At 40.7% G+C, this 23,804-nt stretch overlaps 2 protein-coding genes across 6 annotated transcripts in view; one reads left to right on the top strand and one right to left on the bottom strand.

Moving 5' to 3' along the window:
- The window catches only part of LOC309843334 (TLC domain-containing protein 4-like), a 106,580-nt gene extending 92,101 nt beyond the window's left edge, over nt 1-14,479 (bottom strand). The window contains exons 1-2 of one of the 5 annotated variants that reach the window (XM_082688754.1): nt 14,319-14,479; nt 6,494-6,690 (exon numbers count right to left, since the gene is read on the bottom strand). The gene's annotated coding sequence lies outside the window, so the exon portion shown is untranslated. Of the gene's footprint in view, nt 1-6,493; nt 6,691-8,447; nt 8,600-14,231 lie in introns of those variants that run through there. The other 4 variants (XM_082688753.1, XM_082688755.1, XM_082688758.1 and 1 more) reach the window with 4 other exon arrangements.
- Nucleotides 14,480-14,562: 83 nt separating this feature from the next.
- The window catches only part of ALG14 (ALG14 UDP-N-acetylglucosaminyltransferase subunit), an 87,997-nt gene continuing 78,755 nt past the window's right edge, over nt 14,563-23,804 (top strand). Inside the window, exons 1-2 of the mRNA XM_082688761.1 lie at nt 14,563-14,732; nt 19,142-19,287. Of these exons, the coding sequence (XP_082544887.1) occupies nt 14,597-14,732; nt 19,142-19,287 (282 nt within the window). The 5' untranslated portion in view covers nt 14,563-14,596. The remainder of the gene's footprint in view (nt 14,733-19,141; nt 19,288-23,804) is intronic.

Below are 23,804 nucleotides of genomic sequence, written 5' to 3'. Positions count from 1 at the left end.
GATAAGGTTAGCTCTGTTTTATGGAGATGGAAGCAGAGGCACAAAGAGGTAAAATAATATATCCAAGGTCACATAATTAGCAATGGGAGAACCTAGGATTTACATCTAGACACTTTGACTCCACAAACTGTGCTCCTAAGCAAGAAGAGAATACACAGGGAGGTAAAAGAGAACTCCTCGGGCCTCACAGGATGACATGAAAAGTATGGGGGAGGTTGAATGATTTGGACTTTAATCACCCCAGATATGAGATCATTAAATAAGGCTGTCTAAGTCATTGCTGCCTAAAACAAACTACCACTAAACTTCATGGCTTAAAACAATAATCATTTACTAGCTAACAATGCTGTGGGTCAACACTTTGGCTGGACTTGGTTGAGAAACTTGCTGGCTTTGCCTGGGCTCACTCATCTGGTGACAGTCAGCTGTGGCAGCTTGGCAAGAGCTCAATGGTCCCAGGATGGTTTCTCCAGGGTGAACGCCAGCTTCACGGGCATGCAATCTCTGTGGTTTATTGTTCTGCTATTCTTGTCTCCTTAAGATTATCTCCTGAGATTATGAATAATTATGAAACAGGGGGGGGCTACTGGGCCTTGTACGTTACATTGCCAGTCATGCTGGTGGTTGATGCTGGATGCCAGCCGGGCACCTTTCTCCACATAGCCTCTCATCCTCGAAGAGGCTAGCTCATGTTTCTTCCCATGATGACAGAAGCTTTCCAAGACAGTGATAGCAAAGGCTTCTTCAGCTCTGGGCTCACAATTCCCACATCATCACTTCTGCTGCATTTTACTGATCAAAGCAAGTCACAAAGCAAACCCAGATAATAGGAGATGGAGATCCAGAGTCCACTCCTTGATGGGAAGAACAGAAAAGTCACAATGCAAGAGGGCAGGTATGGTGCAGGTGGGCCCAGTTTGTGACTATTAATTGCATAGAGTAGGTACTTGTTGAAGTAAAAAGAACTTCAGTCTCAGACATGTTATGATTAAGATTTCTCCTATGGTCAGTCCATGCAAAGGTATCCAAAACAGCTCACCCTTGAACGGCATGGGGGTTAGGGACACCAACCCCTATGCAGTCAAAAATCTGCATATAAATTCGGATTCCCCAAAAACCAAACTACTAATAGCCTATTGTTAACTGGAAGCCTTACCCATAAACAGTTGATTAGCATATATTTTGTACATTATATGCATTATATACTGTAATCTTATAATAAAGTAAGCTAGAGGAGAAAAAAATGTTAATAAAATTGTAAGGAAGAGAAACTATGTTTACAGTACTGTATTATAAAAAAAAAATCCACATATAAGTGGACCCATACATATTGTTCAAGGGTTAAAGGTTAATTGTTAAGCGATAACATAAGTCTAGAACATAAAAGAGAATCCTCGTTGGACATACAAATTTGAGAGCTGTCAACATGCAGGTGGGTAAGTTTCTGAATAAATAAATCAGAACCTTCAGGAAGACTGCATTAATTAAGGCAAAGATAAACAAAAAGATTCACTCAATCCTTCAGACTACCCAACTGTTTTGTTTTGTTTTGTTTTCAGACTACCCAACTGTTTGAGTGCTCTCTTCTTCCCATGTATCTCAACCTCTCTCTCTAAGAGACTATCCATGGGCCTATCCAGTTTCTGTAGCCAACTCAAAGCCAGTATCACTGGGGAAAGTACAGCCTTCTCTGTTATGTCTACATGTGGCTACATATCGTCCAATTATTATAAACTAAAAAAAAGTTACTTGATGCCCACACTCAACCCAATATGCAATGGTAGAGCAGGAATACAATTAACCACAATAAAAAACTTCCATTTCTAAAAGGTCAGAATGGAAAACGTGCAACAACCATAGTTTTCTTTCTAGGAAGAAATTCCTGCCTTGGCCGTGGAAGAAATTTCCTGATTAACCTATCTGGATGTCTTTGGGTATACCCACAGTACCCCTGAATTTACACACTCCGGGAGATTCCTCCTTGTCCATTACCTTCCAGGTTCAAAATTTAAGTGAAAATTGGGAGAGTATGCTTTCCTGGAAATGGCTTGAGGACACATTGATTGGCTTTTGCAGTTTGCAGGTCAGATTTCTGGTTTCTTTAGCAGTACAATTTCCTCAAAATCTTTGTAGGCTTCTATGCTATTCATCTCCAGTCTGTTACATGTGACAGAAACTATACCCAAAGTTCTTTTCTGCACCAAGCTCTTAAACTTTCTTATAGTATCTATGCTTTACTCCTTTCTCTTCTCATTGTTTTAATGGTGGCTACTTTCAGGTAATCTTTAAAAACTAAGTTAGGGTAACACAGCTAATCTGACCTTTGCTGCAAGGCTAGATCTCTTCGGCTGAGGAATCTTAATGGATGGGATTTAAGTGTCTCAAAAACAGTCTTCTCCTATTTGGACCATAGAAATAATTGGATTTTCTAACCCTGTGAGGCCCCAATTTTCTATACACTCTATTTTCTTCCATCTTTCCTTGCAAACCCATCATTTCTTATGTGAGCTCATTTCTTTCTTGAAAAACCTTCCTAAACTAGCCAATGAGCAACAATTACATTCATACTCTGCTTCTTTCCAAATGCTTCCCGTAAAATTCAGTGATATAAGAAACACGATCAGTCTTCCAAATTGAGGTGAGATTGTTACCAAACATCTTGCAATGGCACTACAAGAATGACTAGTTTCCCAGCCTGAAAGAGCCCGTTCCTTGTTGGCAATGGTCTGACCACTTAAGTAATGCTATCCGTTTTAAGACTTTGTTAGAAGTCCACCATTTCCAGGTATCAATTTTTGTATTAGAGTAAAGGCTAACTCGCTGTAACTGAGATCCCAGAAAGCAGTGGAAGTGGAAGTAAAGAAATGAAAATAAAGAAGACAAAAGCATTTTTCCCTCTCACGTAATAGTTGGGCCAAGACTGACAGGGTACTCTGTTTGATGAGGTCATTCAGGACCCAGATTCCTTCTGTCTTATTGTCCCACCCTCTCCTAGGATGTCTTCCTCATCTCCATGGTTACAGATGGTCACAGACACATCCATAAAGGAGATGGCAAGCAGAGCAAGACAAGTTGTCTTTTTTGCAAAGGTAAGGCCAAAGTTGTACTCACTGCTTCTAGTTATAGTGCATCGGCAAGAATGTCCCCACAAAACCATACCTAGCTGTAAAGGAGGGCAAGGAGTCTCCGGCTGAGCAAACATGCACCAGAGGGAGGAGAAGAGATGTTATGGTGGCAGCCATTTATCTGCCATGAGAAGAAGAAAAGATTCCCCAGGTTAAGAACCCTCAGAGATAGAAAGACCCAAATGGGGCAAATAAGGATTTTGTTTCTTAGAGGTAAAGAGAATGACAGTTTGAAAAAAGAATACAAGAAAGGGAAAATCTAGCTGGTGGTTACTTAAGTTTCCACTTTATTATTTCTAGCCCTTTTTTTTTTTTAAGATTTATTTATTTATTTGACAGATAGAGATCACAAGTAGGCAGAGAGAGAGGAGGAAGCAAGTTCCCCACTAAGTAGAGAGTCTGATGTGGGGCTCAATCCCAGGACCCTGGGATCATGGCCCAAGCCAAAGGCAGAGGCTTTAACCCACTGAGCCACGTAGGCACCCCATATTTCTAGCATTTTCTAAAAATATTTCATAAGTTTATTTTTTTTAAGAGAAGTAGAAAGAGAAAGAAAAACTAAGAAGAATATCAAGACAGAATAATAGTGATGTGAGGAAAACCAGAAGAAAATGGGAGTAATGAAAGTCAATGGGAGAAAAAAATTTCACTTGACTGAGAGAAGACAAGAGAGGCTAGGAAAGGAAATGCTCTTTGGACTTGAAAATCTAGAGGTTACTGGTGAATAACTACAGGAGAAGCTAGAATGCAGCAAATTAAGAAATGAACAAAGAAAAATGGTATAGCAAACATGGACTAGTCTCTTTTTTCTATAATTTTTTTTTAAAGATTTTATTTATTTATTTGACACACAGAAAGAAAACACAAGTAAGGCAGAGAGTCAGGCACAGAGAGAGGAGGAAGCAGGCTCCCTGCTGAGCAGAGAGCCCAATGCAGGCCTCCATCCCAGTACCCTGAGATCATGACCTGAGCCAAAGGCAGAGGCTTAACCCAGTGAGCCACCCAGGCTCCCCTTGACTAGTCTCTTTTAAGAACACTGAGTTTTGAGGAAAAAAGAGATAAGATGGTAACTTAAAAAAAAGAGATAAGATGGTTATGACTAGCTCCACTTGCAAGTAGACTAAGATGAGAAGCAGCCTCCAGGGACCAAGTTGGGGTATCAGGTTCTAGAGACTAGGGTGGCCCAGTTCTAGCTGCCCAGCATATATATCATGTGTAACTTGAACAGCTGGCATAGCAGAGTGCTCTACACATTAGGCTGGTCAAGTTTTCCCAAGTTGGGAACCACTTTGGATATGGTGGTTGCATCCTATAGTCATGGGGTCTTGGGGTCTCCAGAGACATTGCCTCTACCTACCTCCAGTCTCATAGTCAGTGATTGCACTTCTGCTTGGATAGATGGCTTGTTCATTGGACAATCAGGGATCCAAGCTGGGTGTGGAAATGAAGGACCCAAAATTCCTTGGCACAGCTGGAGTTTGGGCAAAACCCCCCTCTTTAAAATATCAAAGGAGGGGGGCAATAAATCCATAAATATGAATGGACAAAAGAGACATGAAGCAGCAACAGTAAAACATAAACTTTGGGCTTTTTTGTTTGGCAGATTAAACTGAAAACAGGACTCCCTGCCATGCCAAACTCCCATAAAAAGAGACCCAGAATTATCAAAGTCTAATTAAAGTTGGTGCTGTTTCTTTAAAGTGCCAGCGAAAGTAGCAATATTTGTTCCAGTACCATAAGGCCAAAATCCTTTTAAAAAAATGAATATTTCATGGATAAAGGATTGGATTGGATTGTCTCTGAGAAAAATAATTGCTGTTGCAACACGTGCTTATATTTTAGATGGCACAGAGATCACTGTGGGGGGAAGACTGAACAATACTGGGAGATTTACCTTCACCCAGTCATGAGACTTAAGCCCATTGTCCTCTGGAGTCCCAAATGACTGAGGGGGGAAAAATCCTCATTCAGATTAAGGTGAGGCATTGGGATATGGAAAAAGAAACCCAGGGATAAAGTATCCTTTAGTGGGAAGTGGTTGAATATTTCTGAAGGATGAGAGGGATGAGGAGACCGAGAGATTAAGAAGAAATGCAACAAAATGGGGAGGAGGCATCTGAAAGTTCCTTTCTTGGGCAGTTTGTTAGGTCTTTTCAGAAAGTTATTACAGAACAATATGGTGGTGGCTGACAGGGAAGATTGGCTAAGATAGAGCAAACCAAATGTATCCCCTTTATTTGCAAGTTTTATCAGAGGAAGGCTCTGTTTCCTTTTGCAGGAACAAGTCAGGTCAGCACAAATTCAACCAAGCTCTTAAACACTCAGACACTCTTTGGGTCGGTATATTATACAGGTATCCTTTATGCATAGGACAGTGTCATTCTAGGGCAAGGTCTATGTCAGTCAATACCTATTTCTGTAGTATTGAAAGGGCCACACTTCCTCTTCACGCTGAGAGGAACCTCCATATGTTAGGAGTCCACCAAGAACTGGCTGCCTGGCTACCTGCTCAGATGACCACCTCCCAACACCTGAAATAGAACTTTGCTCTGTGCTCACCAGAGGCTTCAAGAAATAGCCCAATTGCATAAGATAGACTGGGAATGGAAAAACACTCTGGCAAAAGCATAAAGGTGTGGTTAAAGACTAGAGTGCCATTTTCATGTGGTTGGGCTGTGCCTGGCTGGTAGTTTAAAGGAGTTATGCTGAGCCACACTGATTGAGGGAGGGTTTTATTGATTCTGCTTTATTTTTTAATGGGGGAGACCTGAGCATTACAGGCTAAGGATAAAGACACAGCGAGAGTCAGTGGTTAGAGTGGTTAGAGATTCAGGAAAGAAAGGGCATAATTAATGGAGGACACCAACCATAAGAGGTTTGTTCAGTGTACAGCATCTGTTCAGAAAGGGAAATTCGGAGATTCTTTTAAATTTCTAAGTTAAGAAGCAGGCATTCCACAGTTCCCTAGGTAAATATTCATCAAGTATTACAAAGTGGTAAGACTTTTTCAGGTTCATTTAAGTTGTCTATTAACTTACTCCAAAACAAATATAACCAGCAAAGATTCCACTGGAGTACTGGTATGGAGAAGGGAAGCTTAAGTCTGGGAAATAGCTAAGTCATTTGAGCTTTCTATCAAAAAGTGTCATTGGTAAATTAACAAGCCTGTCTGTAAGCCTGTCATTGAGAAGGGATTCACAATAAATAGGGCACCTAATGTTGATGAAAGATGAACAAGACATTAAATCAAGCTTGGAAATGCAGACAAGAAACCAGGTAAAGGGCACAGCAAGAGTTATTTACCTGCTGTGGTGAAATGTATTCATATACTATGTACACAATAGCTGCAAGAGAAAAATAACACTAACCTTTAAGTAGCACATCTGCATATTTCGTTCTTCTTATCCTCTTCTTAATGTAAGATGTTTTCTGCAGTAAGTACCCTCCCTAGGTAACATCACCATATTCCTGAGGCCTCTAGACGGCCACAGTACATCCACAGGAAGTCAAATTAAAGAAGCAGCAGCAGTGATGAGTTAGCGTGGTAAAGCCTCAACTTCCTCACCTACAAAATTGGGATAATAATAGTACTTAAGTTCACAGGAGGCTGTGAGTGGTGGTTGAGAAAGTTTATAAATGCCTACTGAATGGTAGTCTGCATGTTTTATCATGCATCTGAAATTCACAGGAACAGAGTATAGTCCGATAAGAGAGAGGCATCATCAGTGTGTTTCTACCAAGGACAAAGAGCTCTGTGGCAGCAAAAAAGGATTTGGGAAAGACAGGGTAGAAAGGGCAGGTGTACAGTGAGAAAAAGACAGACCTGATAGGCATGCCAGGCAGAGGCTTTGCGGGGATGGAGGGTTCGGATGAGGAGAAAATTAACTCGCAAGATTCAAAGACAAACAGTGTTTAGTGCAGACTTTATAGGTCTAAAACTGAAAATATGGTAACTGAAAATTAAAGGAGCCATTATTGTTGTGGTTGTCATTAATAAACAGTATGACGTGGTATGATACCATGACAGTCTGGGAATTCTTTTTTTTAGGATTTTATTTATTTATTTGTCAGAGAAAGAGAGCACAAGCAGAGGGAACAGCAGGCAGAGGGAGAGGCAGGCTTCCTGCTGAGCAAGGAGCCTGAAGCAGGACTCAATCCCAAGACCCCAGGATCATGACCTGAGCCCAAGGCAGACGCCCATCTGACTAAGCCACCCAGGCAGCCCTGGGAATGTATTTTTAAATAAGATTTCAATGTCTTGCTAAAGTTGGAACTGATAAGGCAGTTTGTATGTATATAGGGCTGGAGCTGAATTTATAAATATCTGGAAAGATGTACCTGAGATAAAGGAACATAAAGAGAATAAAATTAGTAAGAATAAAAAGAATAAAAGAATAAAATCTAGTAATTGCTCTGTAAATTTATTTTAAACAAGGCATGAATCAAGAGTGATTATATACAGAGAGACAGAGAGACAGACATGTCTATTTAATCTAGTATCCTTTTAGAATGCACTTGGATAAAAAGCTAGAAAACAGAAAAGCAATTCTTAACTGAATAATGAAAAAGTCACCTTTTTTTTTTTTTTTTTTTTTTTTGGTAGGCTCTACACCTAACACAGAGCTTGAACTCACAACCCCTAAGTCAAGAGTCACATGCTCTACCAACTGACCCAGGCAAGTGCCCCTGAAAAGGTCACTTTTTAAAAATCCTTTGCCTCCTAGTTAGCTCTAATTTTATAAAGGAAAAGTCAGTCATTGTAAAGTATATTTCTATCTTCCTTTCTTTAATATATAGCACAACAGCTGGTATAAGTATATGATAAATTCTTTTGATGATACTGTAGAAGGGAAGAGTATGAGCTTTTTGGAATCCTGACTGCCAATCCCTGGCTTTGTGACCTAGAGCAAATGATCTCTCTGTACCTTAATATCTTCATTTGTAAAAATGGGATTGGTATAATGTCTACCTCAATAGGGTTATTATGAAAATTAGTTTATTCAGTTCTAAGTGCCTGGCATACTAGTAAGTACACAGTCAATGCCAATTAAATATTAACAATGGCCTTAGCCTTCAAGTGTTAGCATTCAAGGAATCCTAGCAAGTGGCTTTATCCAGGAAAAGGTTGCAACTTAAACATCTATTAGTATATTTGATAAGGAAAAAAGAAGTCTTGTCTATAGTGTTGGCTTTTACTGGGACAATTTGTGTCACCTATCCTACACTTTCCAGAAGATCTTTAATGGTAAGGCATACAACCATGAGAACTGGTAGCCACAGTTCTGTCTATGGCCCAGACTAAAAACTCCCTTCTAGCTTTACCTTTTCACAGGCACACATAATGCTGACCAAAGTGGTGTTCCTGGCTCTTGAAGAGCTTCAGTCTTTATCTGCACTTTACTACCTTCATTAGGACTGAAGATTGTTGACCTCTGTTAGTAAGGTGCCTACATGCCAGCGTCCCTAGTGGCCCACACTCCAAGGCAGCCCATGAAAGCAAGGGTTGGGTGGCTTTTCTCTAGGAGGCCCTGTTAAGAGGTATGCAATTCACATAGTCAGGCTCATTGTTGAGTCACTGCTAGGGTATTAACTGTTACTGCCTTACCACTGTACACCAGGACCTACCCCAGTGAGCTGTACATACTAGGTACTCAAAGAGTTGAACTGAAATGAACTGAGAGGCTGCCCTCATCCCTATTTATTCAAAGCCCCTGAAGCCTCCCAGACTAGCCATTATCATCCTGATTCTGATCTCCATGGTTACTTTTAAAATCCCCTAATCTGACCCAACTCTCATTCTTCACCGTCCTTCGAACCCTTTCACGACATACTCTGGATCTCCTATTCTGTCACCTGCAAACCTCCCCTGTATCTTCAACTTCATTTTGAATGATTTCTCTACTTCCCTGCAGAAGCTGAAGACTTGCTCCTTAATAGGTCTCTCAAATGGAGGCCATTTGTTTCTCACATACCCACAGGAGATGGGATAACTCTTGGTCCACATCCCTGCTTCCAAACTATTTCTCCTTCTTTCAAAAACTCCAGCTCCTTTGAAGTTCTTATCATGCAGTTATACCACCCCAACAGGAAATAGATGGCACACTTCTATTAAGTTGAGGATGATTTAATAAAGGGGTGATTTGCAGAAGTATGAATGAGGGAAGGAAGGCACAAGGGACAGTGCAGTCACTGAGGGCTAGTAACAGTGGAACTGTCATCACCCCTTGGCCTGAAAAAGTAAAGAAAGGGAGATCTGGGGCCCTGGAGAAAGAGGTGTAGAAGCCATGCTAAAGAGCAGAGACCACTCTCCCCCATTTCAGGGACACAGGCTCCCTACATCAGATCTGCTGAGGCTCCCCATTGGCCAAATTCAGCCAGAACCAGACAGCAAGGAAACTGCTGACTGAATCCATAAGTTTCAGGTCCCATGGCTGCATGGCATAGAGAAGAGTGAATCTTGAGGGACTAATGGAAGATATCCTGCTTTTGCCCCAAGTTCTTTTTGGTTGCTATCATCTTTCAAACTCTTACTTTATGAAAACTTGAGCTCATCTTCCTCTCCACCCCTTAGTGACTCTGGCATCCATGTGGGTGGCCCGGGTATCTTTTTCATCCATTCTTACAGTTATGCCCTAAAAACTACTATCAGTAATAACACAATATTGACTTCGAGCATCCCACCCTCTGACCGCCACCTCTTATCTCTAAAGTTCAGAGGCTCTAGTTCTTTCATTGCAATTTTTCAACCCTCTTTAGGCTTCCAATCCCGACCTTAAATTCTGTCACTACTCATCCACTCTCCTACTATGTCCAGAGAAAGTTCCATGGACCTTGCTCCTTTGAGAAGAATCTTATCTCACTAATGCAGTCACCTGTCAAAAATCAAACTTTGGTTAAAGCCAACTATTTCCCTTTTCCAGTGGGGAAAAAGACATAAAATTATGCTGACTGATTTATCTCTAAATTTATTATCACAAGCTTCAAATGGGCATTCCAATCTGCCCAGAAATCCTACACCAATCCTGATAAATATGCCAATTACTTTTCAAGATGATTATTTCCTAACTTCTCCTAGAGCCTCTCACACCCTGTATCCCGTACTTCCACAGCCTCATCTATTCACCACCAATTCTGTAAGCCTCCCAGTACCTGCATTATACCCCTGCCTTATATCCTGTTACCATGGGATAAGGGTCCCCCCTCCTATCAAAGCCCAACCACTCCACTTGTGCTGTATATTCCAACCCTCTTCATCTTTTGAAGAGCTTTGTTTCTACTCTCGTTCCCTTTCTCTCTTGCAACAATTTTCCTCCACTGGATAATTATAAAATTCAAATGATTATGCCCAGTAACTTCCATCTTAAAAAATAAGTTTCCTGGGGCGCCTGGGTGGCTCAGTGGGTTAAGCCTCTGCCTTCGGCCCGGGTCATGATCCCGGGGTCCTGGGATCGAGCCCCACATCGGGCTCTCTCCTTGGCAGGGAGCCTGCTTCTCCCTCTCAGAGTCTCTCTCTCTCTCTCTGCCTGCCTCTCTGCCTACTTGTGACCTCTCTGTCTCTCTCTGTCAAATAAACAAATAAAATCTTTAAAAAAAAAAAAAAAAAAAAAAAAAAAAAGTTTCCTCAATTCCAAATTCTCCTTCATTTCTCATCTAATTTCTCCATTCCCCTTCAAAGAAAAATTTGAAATAATTGTCTATAGACACTGCTTTTCTTCATCTCCCATTCTCTCTTTTTCTCATTTCCAACTGCCTTCTACAACCACGATTCAATGCTGCTTTTGCTTAGATCCTCACTGACAAATGTGTTTTCAAGTCATCTGATCCCAGCTATGATCAGCATGTGATATAGCTGACTGCACTCCCACTCTTGAATCATTTTCCACTCTTGGTTTTTATGGACACTGCTCTTTCCTGATTTTCTTTCTATCTCCCTGGCTTTCCCTTCTCTATCTTCCTTACTGGCTAAATCTCCTTTATCAGACCTCTAAATGTTAATGACCCCATATTCTTCTCAATCCTGAGCTCTCCAATGTAGTTGACACTAAGCCACATGTGTGTACTTTAATTTAAAATAAGTAAGATTAAGATTCAGTTCCTCAATCTCACTAGCCACATTTCAAGTGTGCAATGAGCACATATAGATAGTAAGCAACATGAACATAAAATCTTTCCATTGTTGAAGAAAGTTCTATTGCACAGGACTGACTTAGACTCCCTCTCTAGGAGATCTTACCCAGTCTTGTGGCTTTCAGTGCTATGTAGATGTTGACTTCTAAATTTATACCTCTAGTTCTGACCCAAGCTTCAGATTTGTGCATGAAACTACCTATTTGACATAATCACTTGGTTGTCTAACAGACTACTCAAACTAACAACCAAAACAGAACACTTCATTTTCATCCTCTCCTCCCCTGTGTCTACCCACAAAAGCTTGTTTCTCCTCCTGTCCATCTATTTTTAGCAAATGACACCACCCAACCAGTTTTGAAGCCAAAATTCTAGGAGCAGTCTTGATTCCCAATATCTAATCCATCAATAAGATTTAATAACTCTAGCCATAAAATATATCTGAAATCTTCTCAAATGGTCTTCTACTTACACTATCATCTTTCAGTCTAAGTTTCTTGTCTAGGCTATTGTCCTATCCATACAAGCTCCCCTGTACCTAGATCCAGCACATAGCAGGTGCTCATTAAATATGTTGAAAAAATTAACAGGCACAATCCTACTGAACAGTGTAAAATAATCTTTACTTTTTTTAATATCATGAATAATAGATATTTGCCACAGAAGCTTTAGAAAATAGATTTAAAAAGATAATACACATCACTTCCCAGACAGACTTTACTTACAATTGGCTACGGCTCAATATCGTTACTCATTTTGTCAATTACTAATACATTTTTCATGTTTTCATAGCACTAATTTACTTCCATGCATCTGTAACCCATGTGGTCAGTGCAATTTACTCCCCAAGAGAAATTTTAGTTCCTGCTTCTTGTCATTCAGCCTTGCCTTTCTTGATTAATCCAGTACAGCTTCTTGACCTCTTGATTATCTACATATTTTGTGCCTGTCACAGACCAGCAGAGATTGATTTTGTTCAGGAGTTCCCAACTTTGTTCCTGTCCCTGCCTGCCACCCAGCTCCTCTCTGCACTCAACTTCCTTGTCAGAAACACCCAACAGTTTGACCCTAGCCTTAATTCAAAATAACTCAAGCAATAATTTCAAACAATATCTGCTACTCCTCCCTCTTTGATTAGCTGTGTTTACTGGCAGCCCTAAATATTCCATCATCCTCATTCATTCCAGCTGCATGCCAATGGGGTCAAGCTGATATTTCCTACAGATACCGGTAATTACAGAAGTGAGGTGATGGGGTAAAGGAGAATGCAAGAGTGTCTTCTGAGACCTGCAGTCTAGTAATTATTAATATGCTTGACATCTGCATTGCCTGTGTCAGGTTACAAAGTCACCTGGGCACGGTATTTTCACAGCAATCCAAATGCTATTATTTGCCTAACCAACAATCATCTCTCCTCCTACCATCCTCTCCAACTTCCTTCTCTCCAAGAGACCATTGTGTTCAGTACCCACCCTTCATCAAATAGCCAGATATAACACGTAGCTATATGCCATGATCCACCCTACCCCAGCCAGCTTTTATGAGTTAGTAAGTGATATAAATATGGCCAGAGAGTGTGAAAGAAAGTCTGTGACGAGTTCAGGAAAATGTTTCCTCACCCTTAAAAAGAAAGACCCAACGACAAGATAATGTCCTTTTTTTTTTGGCTCTGGAAATTTCCCCATCTGGATGTAATTTCTGAGGCACTAACATCTTCTTTGAAGTATGAGGGGAGATTCATAGGTTAAAGCCATTGCTGGGAATGGCAGAGTGGGCAGATGAAAGAAAACTACATCCTTTGTAATATACTTAAGTTGTTTTTTTACACTGTGCCAGAGGCCCTACCTCTGGACTTTGAACTATGTATTTATAAGCCCAGGGGATTCTGATTTCATCAAAATTTGAGGCACTAACTTCTAAGCATGCAACTACAAACTTTCTCCACCACTTCCTCGCTGAAAAATCTTAGGCAAACTATTTTACTTTTTATAGAATCCGTGTCTTTAAAGAGGGAAGTAATATTCACCTTTTGGCTTATTGTGGGGGTGTAGGGTTGAGGATTTGATTGGAAGACTGAATCTGGGAAGCGCTATGAAATTCATCAGCCAGAAAATGATGCTACCAAATCCTAAATGTTTCCCTGACTGCTGGTAGACATTGACACACTGATTAGATAACCTGATCCCAGGTCTCTCCTGAGAGACTGCATTTTAAAAGACACTTCTAGGATCTAGGCAAGTGTGATAATCAAGTAAGCCTGAAATTAGAAATGGAATACCGTGATACTCCTATGTCAGAGTTAGGATTTCTGGTTTCTAAATCTAGATCTAGATCTAGATCTGCCACTATTTCACTTGAGCAAACTGTTTTATCTTTCAGGACCTGTTTATTCATCCGTGTACTTGCCCTGTACAATCTACAGTCTCTATGGCACTAATGGCAAATTACACTTGGGGTGAGGGGACTTCTGTAATCTCAGTATTCGTATATTGCTGCAATACGGATCACACAGGCAACAACAACAACAAAAAGGCAAAGTTGGGATTACGGGAGGTGTTGGCTTTGTGGTAAAATTAACTGAGTAATAATTGTTGGACGCTGCCTTCTCTGTTCTGCTACCTTGAGTCCCTGAGCTTCCACTCCTCTCAGGATCGTGGCCTAATTGGAGGTGATCACCCTCGGCCACTCTGATCACACAGATTTGTGAAAATGTCTAGAAAAGTTAAAAATACGAGTATCCACAAAGAGATTCTGATGAAGGCCCGAAATTTAATTTTTTGCACTGAAGTAACTTTTACTGGCAAGCACAGTAATGTCTGCGTGGTGTAACAGAAACTTTTCCCTTGGCATTTAAAAAGAAAGAAAGAAAGAAAAGAAAAAGGACAGAAAGGAAGGAAAGAAGGAAGGAAGGAAGGAAGGTAGTAACGAAGGAGGAAAGGAAGGAAGAGAGGAAGGAAAAAGGCAATGTATGCTACTGGCCTCAGGTGGAATTCACAAAGTTAGTGGCGCGGGAACACCTCCTATCTTGAGAGCTCCGGAGCCTTTAGGGTGCACAGGTGTCCTGACCTCGTCACGGATGGAAATCACACTTCTCTTGCGTTTAACTCGCCGAGTATCAGTTCATGGTTGGGAGATAGCCGCGTGGAAGACGGGAGGGAAGCGACCAGCGTCCCCAGAGCCAGCACTTCCGCGTCTTTCCATGAACTCCGCCCAGCGCAGACAAGACCCGCCCACCATGAGGCCGACACGCCCCGTTTGCGCCTCCGGCGCGTCAGTACTTCTTGAACTTTGACCGCTTCTGAGCGGCGGCGCCGGGAGATAGTACGCATGCGTCGTTTCTTTGCATGGCTAGCGTCCTTATCCTAGTGGCGGCGGGAGCTGCGGTGGCCGCGCTGTTGGCACTGCGGCTGTGGGTTGTGCTCCATTCTCGGGTCCTCGGGCCCCGTCAGTCTTGCAGTCTCTTGGTGGTGGCTGGGTCCGGTAAGTATTGGGCGGTGACTGCCGAGTCGCTCCTGGGTCGGTCACTACAAACCCCAGAGTACACCGCGACGCTCCTATCTAGTCTCCTTAGCACTTTTTGGAGCATTGCATGCTGAGATTTGTAGTTCCCTTATGTTAACCGGAACCGGTCCTCCCAGCCGGGGCAAAATTCAGGTTTGCTGACGCGGCCCAGTCATCTCTTACCGACAAATGAGTAACTTACACTTGTCTGTAATTAAGCTTCCACGTAGCGTATGTTATTTTAACAGATTATTAATGAGCAGAGAGAACGCAGAAGCCTTATGATGCTAACTTACTATTTTCCTGAGTAGAAATTGCCGTTTTGCATGATTAACCTAGGCATTTTGTATTTAGTTTAGGAAACATGAATACTACGTGATAAATGAAGCAAAGTGAATTGTCACATTTATAAATATACAAATCCATGAGGTCAGAAACAATTATCTACTGACCATAGAACAATACACGTTTGAAAATATTGTGTCAGCATGCGAATAGCAAGCTGCGCTATCAGGTAATACAGTTTAAGAGTCTACAGCTCTGCAGGCCCTCACAATTTTATAGACTTTGTTGTTTTTTTTTTTTGTGTTTTTTTTTTGACAGACAGACAGAGATCACAAGTAGGCAGAGAGGCAGGCAGAGAGAGAGCAGGGAAGCAGGCTCCCTGCTGAGCAGAGAGCCCGATGGCAGTGCGGTGCTCTTTCCCAGGACCCTGAGATCATGACCTGAGCCGAAAGAGGCTTTAACCCACAGAGCCACCCAGGCACCCCAGGCCCTCACAATTTTAAATGACTACGTTCTGACAGAGATAGAAATATTGTGTAGAAATGCTAAGAAATATTCTTAGAATAATATTTATATTATTAGCAAATGTTCTAAACTTATGCTCAAATACAATTCATTACTTTCTTCACTTAACATATGGTGAGCCATTGAGACGTCAGACACTATGCTAGACTCTAGAAATAACAAAACCGACTACTACTACTTGCCATGGAGTGGTAATTAGGTAGTGAAGCAGTTTGAAAGGTACAAGATACAGCGGTGAATGAAAAATAGATGACAGAAAAACTAACAGGGAAAAAACAAAAGAAAACAAAATGGATACTTCCTATAATCTGAGAAGTGTCGACTGCTATGGAGATCTTCAGGAAGGACACCACTTTATCTGAGCTTGAGACAGGAAAGTTCCTGGAAGAAGTGATGTCTAAACTGAGAATTGTAAGATGACTAGGAATCAACCAAAGAGATTTTGCAGACTAGAAGGGTGTGAAAAGAAGTTGATAGCAATTGGAATGCCCAGAGCTGGGACAGCATTGTTGCTTTGAGTTCCATGTGGAGCTGTAAGCCCAGTCTAGATCCCAAAGGGCGTTGTAAACCATGCTCTATAAAGCTATTGGCACTACTCCACTGCTTCATACCATGTAGGGGTTAGGACCACAGGCTCTAGACTGACATAATCCTGGAGCTGAATAACATCTCTGCCACTTACTAACTTGGTGACCTTGGGCAAATTAGTTAACCTCACTGAACTGTTTCAACCTTGAAAAATATGGGATGAGGTGAGGAGAGATTAAATGCAATATTAAAAGTGTTTAGCAGAGTGCTTGGCATATGATAAGCATTTAATAAATGGTGACTGTTGTTAGTCCTGGTAGCAAAAAAATATTTTTGAGTAGAGTGTGACTCAATTAAATCTAAGCTTTTACAGAGATGATTCAGCCTGCATTGTCAAGAGAATGTTTTGACAAAGTCTGAGGTAGGGAGACAAGTAGGAACTTGTGGTTTGAAAGTGGGAGGTGAGGAAAGGAAAGGCTTGGGACTCATGTCCAGGTTTCTGTCTTGAACAAATGGGTAAGTGGATATTAGAGCTATTTACTTGACAGTATTAGATTTGGTGGACTGGGAACCAAAATTAAGATTGAGAATTAGTCTGACAAGTGGCACCTTTGTCATTCAAACCATTCAGAGTAGGGAGAGGTCCAAGACCTCTCAGAATCATCCAAGTTAAAGAAAGACTTATAATCAGACAAATAGTTTAATAGTTCATGCCCAGAATTTTGGAGGAGGGGGAAGATATTTTCAAGTGTTTACCTTGAATACCAAAAAATGTATGGTCTTTAGATTCCATAAAATATTATTGATCAACCACATATTTTCAAAGAACATCAATCAAAATTAATACTTTTCTTTGAAATATCATATGATTTCCTTAGGCAAATTTTAGATTTAATACCATATGCTCATCTGCCCTCTCATTCAGTAATAGGAATGCCTACTTTTTTCAAGGCACTGAAGATCAGCAGTAACAAACTTAGCAGAAGTCCCTGCGATCATCATGCTTAACTTCTAGTGGAGCAAGGGTTAGGGGAGAGAAAAATAAAAGAAATAACTAGATTGCATATTAAAATGTATGGTCATAAATATTATGACATAGGGACAGGAGGTTGCATTTTACACAGAATTGTAAGGAAAAGCCTCCCTGGGGAGATGACGATACCCAACAACAAGGAGGCCAGAGTGGCAGGAGTAGACTTAAGTGAGGTAGAAGCAGATGAGCTCCATGAGGTAATAAATTAAGGGGTCAAATTACAAGATGCCTTTTATTGCATGTGAGAAGGGAAGCCACTGGAGAGTTTTGAGCAGAAGTAAACTCATCAACTCTCTTAACAGAATCACACTGGATGCTGTGTTGAGAACAGACTAATGTAGACACTTGAATAGACAAGCGAGCAGACCAGGAATCCATGGTCATAACTGATGTGAGAGTGTTGTGACCTGGAGCAGGGGAGTAGCAAAGGAGATGGGGGAAGAGGTTGGATTCTGGAAATATTCTAAGGTAAAACTGAGGTGATTTTGTTCCCAAAGAATACATCTTAATAGTTATTAAGAATAAAATGGAAAACAAAGCCCATCATTTTAATGACTTTATTCAGTGGCAAGGTTAACTCTTCAAAGAATGTATTCAGAAAATGTTTCCTTTTAAAAAAAGAAAAGACTGTTAGAACAGGTATAATGAAGTTTTAATTGCAGTGGAAAATGTGGATATTATCCTTTTTATCCTTAATTGGTCCAGCTGTGAAAACAAGTACCTACTTTGCAAACCACATTTTCTCAAGGCTAAAAACAAAAATACTAAAATTAGTATAAATCAGATGTGTAAATTGCATGCCCCAGACAGGAAGAAGGGTTACAAGTTATAAAGTATGATTCTAATTCCTCCTCATACGTAATCTATGCCAACTTTATTTTTGTATTTAATTCCTTCTGGAACCTAGAGAGTAATCCTTCCCTTTCTACTATAAGAAAATACGTGCGTTGGGAGAAACCACACACTTAATTTGTTTGATTATCCTTCAGTATGTTCACTGTGTCACTACCGAAAGTGCTTTCTTACAACAGTAGCGGTGGGGAAGAGTTTAGTAGGCGGGAGGGACACTGACCAGAGGCAAGGAGGAGGTAACAAAATAAGATGAATACAGAGAATGTTCAGGACATCAACCTGGCTGAGGATGAGTGTGAAGTGAAACAAAATGGGTATGATAGGGCTCATTGAGAAAGAGTTTGGTTGCTTTGCTTAAATGCTATATCATTAACATGAGAGGTTGATGTTCTTTTGGGGTTTTTTTCTTCCAAAGGAAATCTCAGTGTACACAGTCGATTTTTAAGTTCACGGTTTTGAAATGAAAGTATTAAAATTTTGGAGATTGTACAGTTTCAAAAATCGAACAGTTGTTTGGTGAAGCTGCTACATATTTGACGACCTGTAGTATGCTGAGACCTCTCTTAGGAGCTGGGGTTACATTCCTGAGCAGAAGTCTTCCTTAGGAAGCCCCAAACCCTGAGGGTCAGTGCTCATGCCTCCTTGACATTACTTCTCAGCACATTAACTTTCAGTGACCCGGTGGTGACCCACCTTTGCATTTTCCAGGCTACTTTCCTGATCTGATTTCACCCTCGTCCCCCTTCACAGGATTCCACCAGTCCTTGAACACACATCTCAGCTCTTACCATCTCCTGTCCCAATAATCCCACTCCTGGCCAGTGGCCTCCCTACTCCTATCCATCCATTAGCTTCACCTTTCAAGTCCTCTCCGCCTTTGCCAGGGATCTTCCTTCCTCTTACAGGGTTGGTCTTTCATAACTATTTGCTTTCCTCACCTCTGCCCCCATTTAAATTTTTATTTAAATTCCAGGTAGTTAACATAGTGTAGTATTAGTTTCAGATATTCAATGTAGTGATTGAATACTTCCATACAACATGGGGTGCTTGTGACAAGTGCCCTCCTTAATCCCCATCAGCTATTTCACCCATACCCTCACCTACCTCCCCTCTGGTAACTACACTGCGGGTTTCTTAATCTTAGGCCTTCCAATATTTTTTCCAGGTGGGCACACCACTGAGATCCTGAGGCTGCTTGAGAACCTGTCCAATGCTTACTCTCCTAGACATTATATCATTGCCGATACTGATGAAATGAGTGCCCATAAAATACATTCTTTTGAACAAAATCGAGCTGATACCACTACCATGGTAAGTGATCATTTCTATTTCTAAGAGAGTTAAAGGTTGAATATTGAGGTGAATTATCTCTGGAAATAATCTCGTGGCTCCTCAGCGCCCTGCCCACAAGGGGCAGGGAAATGTTTATTGCTGATTGAATAAATTTCCTCTACTACCAAAAGATAAGAATCTCTTTAAGATACATCTTCAAGTGGCAGCTTAATTTCTTATATTCTCTTTTATTCTTTTATATAGGGGAAATGGTTTTTCAGTTAATTCCAACTGGAAAAGTTTAAACTTACATAAAACGTCTCGTTCATGTGCACATTGGCTCTTCGATAAGTTCTTTATCAATATGTTGCACTTCTTGATGTAGCTATGACTGACCACTTCTTCAAATCATATTTGTATCTGCCTTTAAAATTAACTTCTCTATCTCTGGTTGATCACTTCAGTTTAGCATTTTGGTCAGAATTAGGGGTGAAAGAACAGAAGTGAAGCTACCTCTTGATCAAGGAAGGAAACTAGAGCTGTTCTTTGTGTAGATTGTCTCCCTTCCTCCCTCCCTCTGGTATCTTCCCAGTCACGGGGCGGCGACAGGTAGTTCAGGAGTGGAAGCAGACCTAGCTCAGGCTACTCAGTATTTCTCTGGGCTTTTTGGACTTGGGGACCCAGAAAATGGAGGCATTGTTTCTTTGGGAACACACTCTGTGGAAAAGAAAGTTTGGGAGCTGCTGGCAGTCATGTTTTGACCTGGTGGGTAAAGATAGATTATAGTTGGGAGAAAGAATGATGTTAATACACAGGAAGAGTATTATGAGAAACCAGGTGGTGAGTCCTGCCTTCAGTAACTGCATAGGTCCAGCTGCATCTGTGTGGGAAATTCAGGATCCACTAATATCACCCCTCTCTTGCTCCCTTTCATTTCCTCTCTCACATCCTCACCCCACCCCACCTCCAGGCCTTTTTAAGTCTGTTTCAGTTGAGTTTGGGTCACTTTTTAAATTATCCCTAACAGAAACACTTTATCCTTGGAGATTCCATGTTAAACAAGAACAGAATCTACTTGTTATTCAGCCATAACAAAATGCTATGGGATGTTTTTTCTATGTGGGCACTGAGCCAAATGCTTCATTTCTGTTTTAGGAATCAATACTGTATTTATTTCCTGTAGCTTCTACAACAAAGTACCACAGATTGGGTGACTAAGGGCAGAAATGTATTCTCTCACAGTTCTGGAGGCTAGAAATCTGAAATCAAGGATTCAACTGGGCTATGTTCTCTCTGAAGACCCTAGGGGAGAATTCTTCCTTGCCTCTTCCTAGCTTCTGATGGTTGCCAACACTCCTTGGCATTCCTTGGCTTGTAGCAGCATCATTTTAATCTCTGCCTCCATTGTCATGGGGCTATTCCTGAGTCTCTGTCTTCATATTCCCTTCTCATAAAGACACAGTCATTGGGGGGCGCCTGGGTGGCTCAGAGGGTTAAGCCTCTGCCTTCGGCTCAGGTCATGATCTCAGGGTTCTGGGATCGAGCCCATCATTGGGCTCTCTGCTCAGCAGGGAGCCTGTTTCCTCCCTCTCTCTGCCTTCTTCTCTGCCTACTTGTGATCTCTGGCTGTCAAATAAATAAATAAAATCTTTAAAAAAAAAAAAAAAAAGACACAGTCATTGGGTATAGGGCCCAGACTCATTTAGTGTGACCTCATCTTAACTTGATCCATCTACAATACCTTTTTCCAAATCAGGTCACATTGACAGATTCCTGATAGACAGGAATTTTGGGGAGACACTATTCATACCTGTGTATGTAATTGATCCTTTTAATAATATGAAAGTCAGCTAATACCATACTTATTTTACAAATGAGAAAATGGAGACCCAGGGGTATAAATAAGGTCTGCCTAATACGTGGCACTTACCTAAGCGTGTCTTCTCCAAAACTTTTCCTACATGGGCCACTCTGCCTCTTTTGTGCATTCTTTTCCAGTCCTAAAAAACTGAGTGAGAAAGAATGCTTTGGGGATTATTCAAGGCACCAGAGACTAAAAATCTCATTGAATTTCTTAGAGAGTATATTAGAATTGGAGAATTAGAAGAATACAATGGTGATTTTTTTTTTACACAAGTGGAATATGGTATTATAATTTAGCAGTGATAAAGACTACTTAAAAAGATAGAAGTTGAGTAATTGCAATTTGTTATTGTTTTCAACATGAGGAACAAATATCTTTTTACCCAATTACTGGCGTATATATTCTTTCTGAAATTGCATCCAATTAGAGGCTCCAGTTTTAATTTAGCATACACATTGACTATTTCCCTCCAGGCCCATCAGCAGATGTATTGTTTATTTGCTGAATTTCATGGCTTAATGAAACATTTGGAAGATTGTTATATACAGGAAGATTGTGGGGTTTGTTTTGGGTGTTTTTTGAGAGTGGGAGAGGGGCAGAGGGAGAAGGAGAGAGAGAATCTTAAACAGGCTCCATGGTCAGCATGGACTCATCAGGGGCTCAGTCTCAGGACTCTGAGATCATGACCTGACCAAAATCAAGAGTTGGACATTTAACCAACTGAGCCACCCAGGGGCCCCTATAGGAAGATTGTTATAGACATTTTAGAATTCTGTAAGTTGGATGTCTTTCACTTTAATTAATTAATTTAATTATTTTTTTTAAAGATTTCACCTATTTATTTGAGGAAGAATGAGTGAGAGAGAGCATGAGAAAGGAGGAGGTCAGAGGGAGAAGCAAACTCCCCAAGGAGCTGGGAGCCCGATGTGGGACTCGATCCTGGAAGTCCAGGATCATGACCTGAGCCGAAGGCAGTTGCTCAACCAACCGAGCCACACAGGCGCCCCTAATTAATTAATTTTTTAATTGAAGTCTAGCTGACATGCAATATTGCATTAGTTTTAGGTACACAACACAGTGATATACAGTTCTATGCATTATTCTTTGCTCATCACAAGTATAACTCCCGTGTGCCACGGTACAACACTATTATAATACCATTGACTATCTCCTATACTATAACTTTTTATTCCCATGATCTACATATTCCATAACTGGAAGCCTGTACCTCTCACTCTCCTTCATCCATTTTGCCATCCCTCATCCTGTCTTCTCTGGCAGATGCCAGTTTTTCTCTGTATTTATGGGTCTCTTTCTGCTTTGTTTGTTTCTTTTGCTTTTTAGATTACATTATAAGTGAAGTCATATGTTCTTTGTCTTTCTCTGTCTGACATATTTTACTTAACATAATACCCTCTAGGTCCATACAAGTTTTTGATTCACTTTAATGCAAAAGCCAAAGCTTTTTGAATTTTTAAAGTGCCATTATTTTGTCTTACTATCAAAGTGGTACCACCAGTGTAGGACTGAGCATCTCTGTTAGACTACTTTCTTCCATCAATTAATTTACTGCTGGAGCATTGTAACCCTTTTTAGAGGAAAAATACTGTCTTATTCCTAAAAGGGTCTCTACTCATGAATCTGAAGCTGGGAAGAGTTTCTGCAGAGATGCAGAGGCGAACCATTGTGGGTGTTAACATGAATGTACCTGTTGTCCTTTCTGTTGGCTGCGCCATATGCCAAATGGGCATATGGGAGAGAAGCCAGGTAGAGGGACACCTTCCCACCAAGCTTTGTTCAAGGGAGGAATCTACTTACTCTTTTCTTTTTTCACTACAGCTTAGGGGAGTTGTACCTGCTGCCCCCTAGGCAGCTATCCATTATACCTTCCATGGAACTCATGAGACTGGGGAGGAGTCTTGTTGAAGAAATCAGTAGCAATCAGTACCTTTGCTGGCAGAGCCCTTATTAGCCAAGAATTGAACAATCAGATTTGCATGGTCTAGTACAGAAACTACCAGCACTAGCACAATACTATTTATTAAATACTTTTTTCACTGATCTGCAGTGCTACCACTGGTATATCAAGTTTCTCTGTATGTAAAGATCTATATGTGGGCTTTCGTCTTTGTTGACTGGTTTGTCTATTCCTAATATCAAGCTCCCATAGTCTCACTCTTCAAGTGTCTTAGGGATTCTTTCTTCACATAGGTTTTTGAGTTAGCTTTGGCAAGGTCACAAATAAACATGTTGAAATTTGTATTTTAATTGAACTGAATCAGTGTGTCATTTTGAGGAGAACTTAAATCTACATGATGATATCTTCCTATCCAGAGGCATCATCTGTCTCTGCATTATTTAGGTTTCCTTAAATGCTTTTCAGTACCATTTCTAATTTTCTTCACAAGAGTAGCATATCTTTTGTTGTTTTTATTCTGTGTACCTGGTATTGTCTTATTATTGTGAGTGGTATACCTTTTAATTGGATTTCCTGTGTTGCAGTATATAAAAATATAATTGATTTTAGTTTAGTGATCTTAAAAGAACCACCTTGCCACACTCTAATTAATTCCAGTAATTTATACACTATTATCTAGAAAGATAATATCATCTGCAAATCGTAACAATTATGATTCTTTCTAATCTTTATACCTTTTATTTCTTTTTCCCGTTTTGTTTTTAGAACTCCCAG

The sequence above is a fragment of the Mustela nivalis genome (genome assembly GCF_964662115.1).
Source record: "Mustela nivalis genome assembly, chromosome: 10".
NCBI classification, from domain to species: domain Eukaryota; kingdom Metazoa; phylum Chordata; class Mammalia; order Carnivora; family Mustelidae; genus Mustela; species Mustela nivalis.
Note: the sequence above shows the minus strand (reverse complement) of the source record. Positions and strands in the feature narration are given on the sequence as shown.